Source organism: Branchiostoma lanceolatum, chromosome 1 (assembly GCF_035083965.1).
Source record: "Branchiostoma lanceolatum isolate klBraLanc5 chromosome 1, klBraLanc5.hap2, whole genome shotgun sequence".
NCBI lineage: Eukaryota > Metazoa > Chordata > Leptocardii > Amphioxiformes > Branchiostomatidae > Branchiostoma > Branchiostoma lanceolatum.
Genome location: NC_089722.1, coordinates 22,814,864 through 22,830,026, shown reverse-complemented (window position 1 = coordinate 22,830,026; position 15,163 = coordinate 22,814,864). Strand labels below are relative to the sequence as shown.

At 40.9% G+C, this 15,163-nt stretch overlaps 1 protein-coding gene across 16 annotated transcripts in view; it reads left to right on the top strand.

The window, feature by feature from the left end:
• The window catches only part of LOC136442136 (unconventional myosin-XVIIIa-like), a 127,369-nt gene that overhangs the window by 90,871 nt on the left and 21,335 nt on the right, over window positions 1-15,163 (top strand). For all 16 annotated transcript variants that reach the window (XR_010756973.1, XM_066438883.1, XM_066438813.1 and 13 more), the window contains 5 exons: window positions 11,235-11,365; window positions 12,483-12,637; window positions 12,968-13,190; window positions 13,745-13,846; window positions 14,230-14,340. Coding sequence is in view for 15 of the 16 variants with exons in the window: in XM_066438883.1 (XP_066294980.1) it covers window positions 11,235-11,365; window positions 12,483-12,637; window positions 12,968-13,190; window positions 13,745-13,846; window positions 14,230-14,340 (722 nt within the window). In the remaining variant the exon portion in view is untranslated. The remainder of the gene's footprint in view (window positions 1-11,234; window positions 11,366-12,482; window positions 12,638-12,967; window positions 13,191-13,744; window positions 13,847-14,229; window positions 14,341-15,163) is intronic.

Sequence of the window (15,163 nt, the reverse complement as noted above, 5' to 3'; positions counted from 1 at the left end):
CTGCAAATTACGGAGTATGCTCCATAATTTGTTCCTGAAAGAAGGTCACCTCAACCTCCTTGATTCTTTCCATAGACTCCCATATTTGGGCCATACTGTTGAGCAACACAAATGCAGCGCTCGTTGTTTCTATTACTTTGATTTGAGAGATTGTCTCCCCAGTATACTCTTCTTCCTCTATCAATTCCAAGTCGTCCTTAAAATCGCTAAAATCAAAATCGCTCCCCAGAAAGTTGTCATCATCCCCAGTCGCTAGGCCGTGTCATGTTGAAAATAACGGCGCTGTAACAAAGAGAAGCTGCCAGCGCACCCTCATGGGACTCTTGCTGCCATGCATATGACTATCTTTGACACTCGGATGTGAATTACTGTCCGTCTTGGGTGTGTTTGTTTACGCTCACTACGATGAAAGAAATCTTGTGCACTGTCTCTTTCGGATAAAACCTCCATGGACAAATGAATCTGTGGCAACTCGGACAATGTCAAAGTTTGAATTACGAACTGCCCCTTTGTTTTGAAACTGTCTGTAGACCGGATGTGCTGGATCTCACGACATGTTTCGCTCCGATACACCACACAACGTCCGGCGGCCCCTGCATGCCCTAGAGAGGGTTTGTTTTGAACTGGGCCACAGACTATGGGCCGGCTCATAACAAAATATACCAAGAAAACGGTAACCGAGTAACTAAAAGAAAACAGCCGGAGGGATCCTTGCATCTATCACGCTAGGCTAAATAGTAGATATCTGGCAAGTACTATTGAAATAGACAGAATGCCAGGGGGGTTAGCTGATCTGTTGGCCTTGGAGTACAGTTTGCTCCCATTCAGATGGGTCAAGGGTCAATCGTTTATTGGCCTGTCAGAACATCAGCATAAGTTCAAGCTAACTGTTGTCTAACGTCTTGATCTAAGACTAAATCTAAGCTATGTCAACACCTTTCAAATAAGAAATTGACGAAATTTCACTATATTAAACAGCCAAATATAGCAAGACTGAGTTCGACCTGATCTTGAAGTTTGAACAGTGTGACCAAGGAGGTTTGATGACATTTCATATCAAACAGCACTGACCTGCATCCAGATTCCAGAGTTAACATATATCCGTTGGCTGAAGATTCGATGTACACTGTTATCCACAGCACTGTTATTGGAACTTTGTCGAAACTCCGTTGAATCGTCCACATTTTGCCGGATTAGAAATCCTAAGTCCGTTGTGCCGGTGATAAATAGATTGGAATGTCGCGCCAAATCCCACAACGCATGCGTGAATTTGAATCGGCAATTTGCTGCCATTCTTGGCCATCGAGTGACCGGGTGTCTGTTATATAATTCCCTTGGGGGCAAGTTGGATCAGAGCTGGCCTGTGAAGCAACAGTCTGGCATCCAGAGGTCCGGCTCTGGCTGGTTTTGACGTGTTTCTAGGCATTTTTGTCGGGCTTTCTATTTGTCCCGTTTGACATAAAGGATATATCATAAAGATAACAGTAGATTAAAAACAAAACGGGACAAGTTAGAAAGCCCGACAAAAACGCCTTAACACGTCAAAAACAGCCAGTGCCGAACCTCTGCTTGGACGACACTGCCCTTGCACTGGGAAAGGAGGTTGAAATCAACACCTCCTTTGTCCTTGCTTTTATTCTAACCTTGCTTTGAGACACAATTTTATCACAGGCTCATCTCCAAGTAGATCTAGATGTTACTTTTTCCAAGCTGCCCTTTCCTACGTAGGCAGCTAGGAAAACCAATGAGGTTATAGGGAATATGACGTCTTTGGGGGAAACGTAAAGACATTCTAGGGGTCCTCAAACATCTGCTTGAAGATTTGAGATATTTATGATACTTTTATAATAACATTCCGCGCCCGTCAAATTTCGTCGGTTTCGAACATGGCCTAGACAAAGATTTGTGGATTCTAAAGAGCAAGGCAATTGTCCAGCCAGGATGTTCGTACTGTCGTGCGGGTGTGGAAATCCTTGTGTCGCCGTGCATAGAATTAGAAAAGCGCTTGAAAGGGTGCTACGAACATGTAGATACTGATCAAAGGCGCGCCGCCCCGTCTGGTAAACAATGCATCGCAGCAGGCCGCAGTGGGAAAGTTGCGAACAGGCCTGGCTGCGAAAGGTCCCCAGAGAACTTCGACTAACCAGCAGTATTTTGCTGAACATGTACAATCTAGCCGTCACATAGAAAATGACAAGGAAGAAAGCCCGACAATAACGCCCCGAGACACGTCAAAAACCAGCCGGAACCACTCCTCTGCTTGGAGAGTAGTTCGCGTTGGGCGTGGCGAATCACGGAACAGACCGCTTGCTTTCAAATTCTAGATTCCGTACCCAATGCAAAGTCATTATCGGATCAAACTTTCACACCCCGTCTGTGTGCTTCAGCCAATTATTTCCCCTTCTTTAGTTTAGGATAAATCTGTACCGATTGGATTGTCTCTACCACTAGTACCAACCGGCCCTCCCTTGGCTAGTTTCTGGTTAATAGTTTCTGGTAGTTTCTCCACAATGATATCATCGTTAGATATTCCTAGCTCGCGGGCGGTATATGGGTAAATGAAACAAGATTATTAGACTTATCTATGTATATAATATTTACCTACACAACTCTTCCTTCCCACAGAAAGACAAATGGATTAAAACAGTGGAAGATCGCAGAGGTGTTCAAAGACACACTACCACTGATGAGAACTTGCTGCCTGCAATAAGAGTAGGGTACACTAGAATACTCCGCGCGGCCTGGAGCGCACGGTCACACAAATGTTTCATTATCTCCGAGTTTCGTTATCAAGTTATGTTCTGTTCTGTTCTGTTCACGTTACGTTTGCTCGATGCTAAGCTAAAAAAAGTTTGGAACAGCCAGTTTATCATTCCTATGGTATATGACGTACGGTATAACGATAAGAAGAAGTTACCTTAGAATAACATTCTTTATTTCGTACAGGTCTGCAATAGCGAGGAAAGCGATTCAAGTGAGGATTACACAATGCGTGTAGGGAGAGCACGCGGAGTTGTGTGGTACATTGTAATTTGTATGGAGAACATTGGGTAACAGTGGATCATGCCACGTAGCGGCATTACATTTTTTTTTTCAATAAAATATTATGTAAAATATTTCTAGATTTTTCAAAAAGATCAAATATGAAAATTTGAATTTATTTGAATATATATATGTCAGACTCGTAAAGGCTGCTAGAGAGGTTGGTGACAAAATCAATCGAATATACAAGGTACTAATTGTACCTGAAATGACCAAGGAGGTTAAAATCTTAAGTTAACCTCCTTGATATGACCAAACACTTATAATTAAAGAAGAGAGAAGAAGCAAATAGGTATGTAGATTGACAATAGTATGTTGTGTTTTCATACATAGTATTTATCGTTAAAATGTAGAAATTGTAGTACAGTTTATTAGTTTTACATCCTTTTTATTCTACATCATTTAGACCACGTGTGGTCATTTGTGTATTTAGCCACCTGCAATAAATATTATTACTATCATGAACGCGAGCGTACCACACCGGGAGGGTTTGCCGAGCATTTGCCGAGCGGGATTCATCATTGCTAGAAGAGGGTGGGGTGTAAAAGCTAAGAAAAAATAGAAACCATTTCACATGGTGCCTATTTCCCGAATATTGTCAATATTCTGGTTACTGTGATCCCGTAGGAGCTGCCGACGGACATGGTCAGAACCTTTGGCGTAAAAAGATCACATATGCAGCCTGAACGGTCCTGGATTTCAAGCGCCGAGCAACATTTTCCGTCCAAATTGTCTACTTCGTAATTGATTTCCCGGGGCCCATTGGACGAAGAAGCATCCTGTTGTTGTTTGTTGTCACTCGTATCGACGACCAAGAAATATCAGGACATTTCGGCCCTAGGTTCAGGACGGTTCGGCCCCGTTTGTTCTTATTTGTATGTGTACTATGTAACATGATGTAATGTACAGAATAATCGAAAATCAATGTGAAATGATAAAACATATTGAATATTAGTCTTAAAACATAGCAAATATATGTATGAGATCGTATGCTACAGACCACTTCAGAGCGATGGCAAATTGCACCCGGGCAGAAATATATACAGCGCGGATTTCATACACGTGATAAAAAACGTCTGTTGGGCAGTCTTGTATTGGGAAATTAAAAGTTCCGTGTTGTTTTTGAAACCTGAGAACCTTCGACACCCCTAAAAATGCATGTTGTAATATGACAAGATATACAGCGCCCTAGTTATTCATTTTGAGTAACGGGTGTTTTGTGGAGTTCTAAAAAAGACTTCTAGACAGAAATTTGACAGCGCAGTTAATACGGTTCGAATACTAGTTGGTCTTTTCTAAATCGTCTCGTATTGAAAGTTGATGGTGCCGAGTTGTTTTCTGATGTTAAGGACACTGTATGAAGTTAGAAAGAGATGTTATATATAGGCTGCGCGTGACTTGGTGAGCGTTTGACAATTTACATCCGGGCAGAAACATACACAGCGCGGATTTCATACACATCATGAAAACGTCTGTTGGGCAGTCTTTTATTGCTAAAGTAATAGTTCCGTATTGTTTTCTAAACCTGAGAACCTTCGACATCACTGAAATGCATGTTGTGATATGACAAGAAAGGCAGCATCCTAGTAATTCATCTTCAGTAACGGGTGTTTTGTGGGAGGATTTGAAAAGAAGGCTTCTAAATAGAAAGTTAAACAGCGCAGTTAGAAGAGTTTGGATGCACTCGCTGACACACTATTGTAAATCGTCTCGTATTGAAAAGTTGATAATTCCGTGTTGTTTTCTGATGTTAGGGACACTGTAAGAAGTGAGAAAGATATGTTGTAACGTCACAAGATATCTAGGATTCTAGTATGAGGTCATAGGCTACGGTTGACTTGTAGAGCGTTTGGCAGAAATATGTACAGCGCGGATTTCGTACACGTCATGAAACGTGTCTGATTATTTAGTATTTTTGTGTGGAGAATTGATAGTTCCGTGTTGTTTTCTTAACATAGGTATCCTGTAGACCGATAGAAATGCACGTTGTATCATAACAAGATATACATCATCATAGGAAATCACTATATTTGAAGGGTGGTTTTGGGAGGACTTGGAAAAGCCTTCTAAATAGGGAGTTTGACAGCGTAGAGTTTGAATGCTCGCACCGACACTGCATCATTGAAAATCGTCTTGTATTGAAAAGCTGATGATTCCGTGTTGCTTTCTAATGTTAGAGGCACAGCTGTAGGAAGTTAAAAATACTTGGTGTAACGTCACAAGATACCTAGAATTCTAGTATGAGATCTTAGGATACGGTCACACGGAAAATTGCATCAGGGCAGAAATATATATATAGCGCGGAATTCATACACGTCTGTTGGGCAGTCTTGTATTGGAAAATTAATAGTTCCGTGTTGTTTTCTAAAGCTGAGAACCTTCGACACCCCTAAAAATGTATGTTGTAATATGAAAAGATATACAGCGCCCTAGTAATTCATTGTGAATAACGGGTGTTTTGTAGAGGAGTTCTAAAAAGACTTCTAGACAGAAATTTGACAGCGCAGTTAATACGGTTCGAATACTAGTACATGTCTCGATACGTCTTTCCTGAATCGTGTCGTATTGAAAGTTGATGGTGCCGAGTTGTTTTCTGATGTTAAGGACATTGTAGGAAGTTAGAAAAATATGTTATAACGTCACAATGCCTAGGATTTACAGCAGGAGATCATAGGCTGTCCGTGACTTGATGAGCGTTTGGCAATTTACATCCGGGCAGAAACATACACAGCATGGATTTCATACGCATCATGAAAAACGTCTGTTGGGCAGTCTTGTATTGGAAAATTAATAGTTCCGTGTTGTTTTCTAAACCAGAGAGCATTCGACACCCCTAACGATGCATGTTGTAATATGAAAAGATAAACAGCATCCTAGTAATTCATTTTGAGTAACGGATGTTTTGTAGAGGATTTGGAAAAAGACTTCTGAATTGAAAGTTTGACACCGCGGTTAAAAGAGTTTCGACGCACTCGCTGATTCATTATTGTAAATCGTCTCGTATTGAAAATTTGATGGTTCCGTGTTCATTTCTTGAAGTTAAGGAGATATGCAGGATTCTAGTATCATTCCTCGGGGTCTTTGCATTTAATATCCCTAGTCAAGGGAACACCATCATTATATAAACCTGGCATCCGGTCTACCGTGGTTTGGCCGGGATCTCTTTGGGACAGAAGGATTTTCCACCCTCGGGGTAATATTTGGCACCCGGTAGTAGTTTTACGTGGTTGGAGTTCAATTGTTCCCCGTTTATCGTTGCGACCTATTACTTTTCACCATGTAAAACATCCACGTAAGATGGGTCATCGACACTCAACAAGGGTGTCGATCAGACAAAGTTAAAAGTTGGGCCGCAAACTACACTTAAGCCGACCTACTACAGTTACAACTGAAACAGCAAACACACTCGCCCGTCAAATCCAGGAAAAAGGATATACCACCGCTGCATAGCTTGGTAAAAAAAAACTATCATGTAGTTTGTTTGAGAGTCCACTGCCCACCTTGTACAGCCGACAGGCAGACGGATACAGGGCCGCCTGTTCGAAGAGTCGGATAAGTTTTGCGACAGGCGAGACAACAGCCAAGGCGCTGCTAGAGGTATGCTCCAAACTCTTTGGACCCCTGGGTACTAGTTCAATAGTGCCTTTTGCAGTTGTGACGAACTGTAACTTACGGATATTATTACTCTCCAAGCAGAGGAGTGGTTCTGGTTGGTTTTTGACGTGTTTTTATACGTTTGTGTCGGACTTTCCACTTAGTCAAGAAAAAACAGTCGGAACCACTCCTCTGCTTGGAGAGTAGGATATTACTTGTAAGTTTGCAGTCGTGACGAACCGTAAGTTTACGTAATGGATATAACTTAGTAGTTCGTAGTTGTGACGAACTGTTACTTTTTGGTAAGTTATAATGATAGTAACATTGTTTTTGATCGTTTCAAAAAATATCGTTTTGCATTAGTTTTTGATCGTTTTACATTAGCTTTTGATCGTTTTACATTAGCTTTTGATCGTTTCAAAAAATATCGTTTTAAAGTCTGGGGATTGTTAATTAGAAAATTTGATGGGCTGTACGTTACTTAATGGATGTAACTTCTTATTTTGTAGTTGTGACGAACTGTTACTTGTTGGCAAGTTACAATGGAATTGATATTAGCTTTAATCGTTTCAAATTTAATGTTGTTAAGTATGGATCTTATCAGTTTGAAAATTTGCGATAGACTGTAAGTTACTTCATCGAATGTTAGAAATAATTCAATGAAAGTGTTAGTGAAAAGCTGCTGGTTGTATGTTCAGTAATATTCCCATTTGTCATAATCAGTTAAAATTTGCGATGGACTGTTAGTATAATTGTTGAAATCTAAATGCCGTGAACGTGTTAGTTCAAAGAAAATCGATATCAAACAAACAAAGAAAACACAACAATTCCACACAAAAACCGAACGTAACAAACTGGTAACAAATTGAACTGGTAACAAACTGAAACTGGTAACAAATTGAACATGTAAAATAGTTTGGCGATGGTCCAATTCGGCGAATTGTAGCACACAGCTATCCGCGTGCCTCCAGACTGCCGGGGGAAATTGTATCTGAAAAAGAAAACAAGAACTAGAAATTAAACCATTGAAATACAGAAGAAGGACTCCAGTGGTTATAACCCCCTAGCCACGAACGAGGACTCGCGTGGGTGTAAAAACTATAATTGACATGAACTTGTCAATTGCCCTGATTTGCATGACAACCTCCTTGGTTCAATCATGATTCCATGGACACGTCGATGCGTCGAGACCGTGATAGATTTGGGTGGCAGCCCCGGCGGCGTGTCGGGTTGCTTAGCGCTGAACCAAGAATGCAAGAGACCTTTCTTCTTCGCAAACATATTTGTAGCACGAATTCAATTGTCAATTGTATATAAATTGCACTCAGTTTATTCAAAACAGGAACTTCGTAATTTTCAGAAGTTCGGGTCACAAATGGGTCAGTGAGCACCCGCCCGGCTCACCGGGGTCACTGACCTGAAGACGGACCCCCTCTGAGACGGAACCAATTAGCTAAATAGACCAGAAGCAGCGAGAGATTGATCATGGTACTACTGGTGTTAATAAGGTCTGAAAGTTTGATCCGACATTATATGTGAGAAATAACTAGTTGTCTCAAGTTGTCTCTCGAAAAGATCGATATTACAGAGAGCTCCAAGCATACGTCTGACACACGCGTTTGACATATTATTGTTACGTAATAACGCGGAAATTAACACGCCTAGAAAACGTTTCAATTGACTAACGCGTCACATCTTTTCATTTATCGATTGGCGTGACTTAAAAGTTTTTGCATTTGGATGGAAACTGCTAACGCAAATAAAGGATTTCAGAAGTTAGAGAAAGAACCCCATGTCGTCCCTGACTAACCGGATCGGTCAACCGTGATGTACAGTTAGCGTTACGGACTTACGGCCATGTCGGAACAGCGATGCAATTTTGCACTTGCCGACAGATGGCGTTGAGCAACGGGCACGCGTTACGTCCGGCTCAGTAGGCGTCCGCAGCTTTATTGTGGACGTTCGCGAACGGCCTTTTACACGAGTGCCGTTCGCGCCCGTTCATGTCGCAGTCTTGCGAACGGGGCGCTAAGTGACACGAACGGCGCCGAACGGGGGAAATGAGGTTGAGCGGGCAGGAACGGCTGGAACGCCGATCGAACGCCGTTCCGGGCGTTCGGGCATTTTCATTTTTACAGAGGCACCATTATAGAGTGACCTCCTTGGTTACCTTGTCTACAAGGTCATCAGTGATAAGAAAAGAAAAACAGACTGAGGCAAGATGTGATTATTTGTGGGCAGCCACCTTCCTTTGAACAATGCAGCCTGTGGTATGAATGTGTACTTGACATTTTTTACAATGTACATGCAATGCTGAATGCTGTGCATGTGTTTAGATGCCGTGACCTGTCTATTGGTCTTGCAGTTATACATGTACAAAATCATGTACAAATGTACATACGGCCTCCTAACCACTAGACGCCGATTGCTGAGCGACCGTTGAGTGACCAAAATTGAATTTATTTGACCTTTGATTTTGTAACTGTGCACAACGATGCATAATGTAAAAGTATAACGTGTACAAATGTACAAGACTACAAAACATGAAAAATGTAAAAAGATTATTTTGTTCTTTAGCTATGAAGTAATCTTCTCTGAGTCAGTTCTCAGCAGTCACAGCCTATAGTGAAAAGAGGGTGTTTTGTAAATCTTCTGTTCTAGGAAAAGGAACACTGTATGTCCTTGCAGCCATCTCTAGAATTCTACTATGTGTCTCTTTAAAGTTTAAGCAAGTTCTGTTTGGTGATAGGAGAAATGATGCAAATCAACTTTTCTATTTTTCATGCAACTAATAAAATAAAAGTGATATAAAAGTTGAACTGCTTTTAAAATTATTATTGTGAGGTGTATATGTATATGGACAGCTTATGTTTTTAACAACCAATCACAGCACACACATGCTCAAAAATGTAGACAATCACCTGTGTGATATATTGATATGGAAAACTATAGTCTGGATTTCTTGAGGAAACAACATGGACGTGTTTTTCAGGACTCACTCGACCTTCTTTGGTGAGCATCTTGTAGTGCATGTCCCAGTGCTGGTTACTGTTTATAAAACAGGATATGTTTAAGTCTTGATTAGAACTGTTGTAGATATAGGTTCACATTTTATGCTACTTATCACTCAGGAAAATCCAAAATATTCTAATCAATAAAATACAGCAGTACCATTTACAGTGTTTCCACACCCTGCTTGGACCAAGGAGGTTAGATAGAACTTGCTTGGACAGACCTTTGCATGGTGTTTGAAATTGCTAAGCAGCAAGTTAACCCATTAATTCAGACCTCATAAGAGCTAATTTGTGGCACTAAAGTGGTAATGTTAGTTTGGAAGACTTGAATCTGGAACATATTATAGGTTGTCCTTTGTTTATGGGGATTGTAGAGTTCTTGTTACTGCTTCATTTTGTGCTCACCCCTTTTGCAAGATTTTCAAAGAGAAGGGTAAGGTTTGTTTAATTCTGAAGGTTTTGGCTGACAGTTTGTCGTTATACTGAGGATTTAAGGTTGACGAGGTTTACTTGGAAACGACCCTGTGTAGAAACACGATGATGCTAACCCAAACTTCCGACTCGCAAAGTTAATGGGAAAGGTGCATGGATGTAAACTTGGCTCAGCCGGAGCCTGCTGTTTTACCTCCAAATCATTAGTCAGAGTTTAGAACTTCTCCAAAGGGGAGGTATGGCAGTCCCTTTGCTCTGTGTATAGGGAAACGTTTCTGAAGTTTTGATTTAGGCTTGCTGTGTTGCGAGTTTGCTGGATGTTTTTTCGAACATCATCCCCCGTAAGTTGAGTTGTGTTTTTGCTAAGTTCTCCTGTGTAGTGGAATAGATTGGGACATTTCTAGTGAAAAGGGTGTCATATAGAAGTATAGAAATGGATCAGCTATATGTACTTGTGTTCAGTTTCTTATCATACTGTTTTCGTTGGAGTACTGGTGATCTTTTTAATTGATGTAAGACAATAGTCAGTCTAATGTATGTTCCTATCGTTTCTTGGAGAATGGTGAAAAGACAAGATGTTGGTGTTTATTTCACAGTGGATGGAAAGTTGGTTATTCATCACCTGAGTGGGTGGGCCAGACAATCAAGAAAAAACGATTGCGTCTTTGCTGCCTTTCCCAAAATACATTGTAGCATGCTTGAATTGTAATTCTTACAGCTTCTCAGTTGCCCAACTTGTACCATTTAGTTTTCTAAAAAAGGTTCTAGAATGAGATAAGGACAATGGTTTTAATGCAAGCAAATCCAATGATATGCTGTCTTCTCCTGTCCATTCTGTCACATGGTGTCATTAATTGATAATCTTATGGAGTTTTATAATCTTTGTCATGATTGCTGTGAATGGTATCCTTGTTTTTGACATCAACTCCCTTCTCTTTAAAAGGATCTGATGTTATCATGGCTTTGTGAAAGTTTCAACCGTTTTACGTGGAAGAAGGTTAGATATCCAGGTACATGTAGTAAGATATGCAAGGTAACAGTTACTCAAGCAACTGGATAGATTTTGGAGATGGTCAGACGTTTCAGACAGCATCCACTACCTTTCGTCAGTGACACTGAGCAAGATCTTCAACTGTTTTGTTTCCCTTGCAGGGGAGTCTATCTACCGGGTGAAGTACGAGCGAGCCATGCGGGAGAATGAGTTCATCAAGAAGCAGCTTCAGCAGAAGCACGAGGATGAGATGGAACAGCACCACACAGCCAAGAAACAGCTGGAGAGAAAGGTATGAAAAAGTCCATCTCATACCATACATGTATGTGTTCCAATTGCAGCTTGTGATTCTACAATTTAATTACAAAAGACAACCATCTTTCGTTTCTTAGAGTCAAGCCTTTCAATTTCCTTGCAGTAGAGCTATGAACAGTTACACAAAAAATGTCCTCAGCTGTACAATGCACAAATTTTATGGAAAACATACAGTAGATTTTAAAGAAATACCTTCAAGATGACCAGTAACTATTGTGAGATAGAGGAGCTCCCAACATTTTTTACGACATCTTGAATACCCAAAGAAATCAAGGTCTGTCCTAGTTGTATTCAGGCCCATACTGTAGTATCTTTCTTCCTTCAACACCATCTTAAGGGTCTTATGGCCTGAGGAAGTGAGAATGCACTTGATACTGTGGGTGTTGAAATGCCTGTGCCGTACTTGGCACCTTGTCAGTGACCTTGCACACCCCCTGACCCAACTTTGTTTCCACAACACCCTGGGAAAGAGACTGATGATGGTTAGGCAGTCTGTTGTTGTGTTAGGTGATAGGCCTGGGAAGGAGAGCGAGAAGGAGTTAAGGAAAATACCAAATTGATGCATTTTACAGATAGATAGAAGCAACCAGAGTGATTATTGAATGTGAAGTAATATTTTACATCAACTCATTTGATTCGATTACATGTACATTTACATGTATGACATCCGAGCGCACATCGATTTTCATTCATTTCGAAGAAAAAACTTTTTCAACCATACTGTATATCATACAAAGCAACTACAAAATGAGCAATTGTATGCTGGAAATTGCAAAAAAAATATCTGAAAACAGATGCTATTGTCCTAGAATAACAAAGTCAATTCTGAAATCAAAGAAGAAGATGTGAAAGAACAATAATGTTCGGTATTCCATACTCTGTGTGTTTATTCATTTTTTCAACCTTCCTGACCCCTTAAAAGTTAGACTTTATAATGAAGGCAACTTTTCTTTTTTGGCACACTTGCATCGGTTTTGGGTTTTCCAGAGGATGTCATCCATATAATAAAATCAACATGGCCTCACAAGAAAAGAAAAGTTTTCGAATAGCTTTCGCTTTATTGGCTAAAAAACACCTGCTTGTGATTTGTGCAGCTGGCAGAAGCGCTGGAGGATGCGGAGGAGCAGCAGCGGCAGGTGTCGAGTCTGAAGAAGAAGAGCCAGCGGCTGACAGCTGAGATGCAGGACATGAAACTGCACCTGGAGACCCAGCAGGAGAGGAACAGTCAGCTGGAGAAGAAACAGAGGAAGTAAGTACCTCTAAATTGCTAAAGATTCTTTCAAGAAAAAAGAAACTCTTCAAAGTGTAACAGTATTTATCAGGCTTACTGTTATTTCCTTAAAGCACATACAGTACATGTACTATGATGTAGTTATCAGCTTTCTTTTACCAATAGAAAGTTTGCTACATTTGTATGAAATACTTTTCTTGTCCTGTTCTTTTGCAGCGGGCCAATGTGGATTACCGTACATATATACCAACCAAAAGTTTGCAAATGTAACCTTCTTGGTGGAGGTAGCAATTGACTTTAAAGCTTCTTATCTCTATTTTACTGAGAAATTCAATATTCCTGTCCTAGGTTTGACCATGATGTCCACATCATCCAAGAAGAGACAGTGAGGGAGAAGGCAGCCAAGGATCGCCTCCAGCACGAGAAGGACCAGCTCCAGACGGAACTCCTGCGGCTCAGGAACTCCCTCGCCGACCGGGAGGCGGAGTACGACAACCTGACCGTCAAGGCACAGCGAATCGAGGTGGAACTCACAGAGATGTCGTCTGCAGGGTCTCTGGATGATAAAGAGGTAGGACTTTGTGTTGTATGTTTCATACAGATATGCTCACAAGCATCCTCGCATTACATAACCCAAGTGTTACTGGTATGTACTTGACTTAGTAAGTAATGACTTGTAGATAGAGTTTTTAGGCTGCAAAGAGATATGAGATTTCGTCTGCAGTTTCTCTAGATAATAAAGAGGTGGGACTTCTTGTTCTATGTTTCACACAACTGTGCTCAAAAGCATCCTCACATAGATACACTAAGTTTTACTGGTATGTACTTAGATAAGGTTTTTAGGCTGCAAATAGTTTATATTTCCAGACATATGGCAGACTAGTTGATATCTGTGGATGATTGATTGATTGTAGTGTAGTTACTAGGTCACTGTGTAGCCTGCAGATATTGTTAATTAGTTGCAGATACTGAATATTATTGATGTCTCTTCACAGCCCTTGGTCTATTACAAGGTTGGCCAGTCTATGAACTTATAGGTCGTGTAAAGTAGGGATTTTGTCAACAGTGATATACTAGTATGTGTGGAGAGTAACCTGTACTTGTCTTTCATTCTGATTCCACCAGGTGGCGTCGCTACGCCATGCTAAGAGAGATTTGGAGGCGAAGGTGAAGGACCAAGAGGAGGAACTGGATGAGCAGGCTGGGCAGATCCAGATGCTGGAGCAGGTTAGTAACTTACAATGTATTCTAGGTTAACTAACTCTAGAGCCAGGTTATTAGAGTACTCAACAAATGTGTGTGACTTTGTCTGTAGTACCAATGGGGAAATCAGTCCTGTCATGCAAATTCAGGCAATTTTCACAAGCATGATCAAACATGGTTAAACAGGTAGAACACTGGTATGACATGGTAGATTTAATACAGATGAATTCTAGATTCAAAATTTCTTCTTTGACTTTTCTTTGTTGAGTATTGTACAGGTGTGGTACATGTAAAAGGCAGTAGAAGGAGAGGGATGGGCTCCGCCTTCCAATACTGTGCCCTAGACACAGTAGAATTACAATCCACTGCGCCTATGGCATCGACTATTGACCTTTTACCTTTTACAGGCGAAGCTGCGTCTGGAGATGGAGATGGAGAAGCAGAAACAGAAGCAGAACAAGGAGCTGGACTCCCGCGACGAGGAGGTGGAGGAGATCAGGACACAGAGCCATCGCAAGGTGGGTTAATTAACCAGTCATCAACACTACTTGTTGATAAGTCGGGTCTGCAAGTTAATTAACTAGTCATCAACCCAGCCGGTTGATAAGTCAGCAAGTTAGTAAAAGCTACCTATGTAGGAGCAAGTCAGAAAGTTAGTCATTGCAAGGTGGGTCCCCTAGTTAATCAACTAGTCATCAACCCAGCTGGTTGATATGTCAAGATGTTAGTAAAAACTACCTATGTAGAAACAATTCAGAAAGATGATGGGTTCATGATAAGTTATACTTACCATTATCCCATCCGCTGATATGAAAACATTGGCTGAAAAATTAAGGCGCTGGATTGCTCAGATTTAAAAATATGTCAGCAGCTTCATGAGAGCCACCTAGTGGTAGTTGATTGTACTGCAGTATATGGTTGTCATTCATCTGTAGCAGAAGTGAAAGACGTTTTCGTACCTGTATTCTGGCTGTTTCAACAAACTTAAAGCCTTTGTTTAGTTTCTGTTCCTTGAAAGATTTCCCTGTCCTTAACTTTTCAAACTTTTCAAAATGTTTGTTTCAGTTGTGCCATTGTCAACTGTCATGTCCATTTGTTACATGTATGTCTTTTTCTTTCTTTTGTATATTTCTGTTGCTTCACAACGTGTGAGTAGACCTGTCCACCCTGTGTATACATGCCTTTCATGGTGGCAGCTGTCTTTCTCACTTCTTTCCATATCTTATCTGTTCCATTCCTTGTATTTTTCTTGTCTGTCTTTCTCTGTGTATTTCTGTGCCCAACTCTTGGTTGCATGTCAGTGTGTATATTTTGCTGCACGGTTTCGGCAAAGTACCTTCT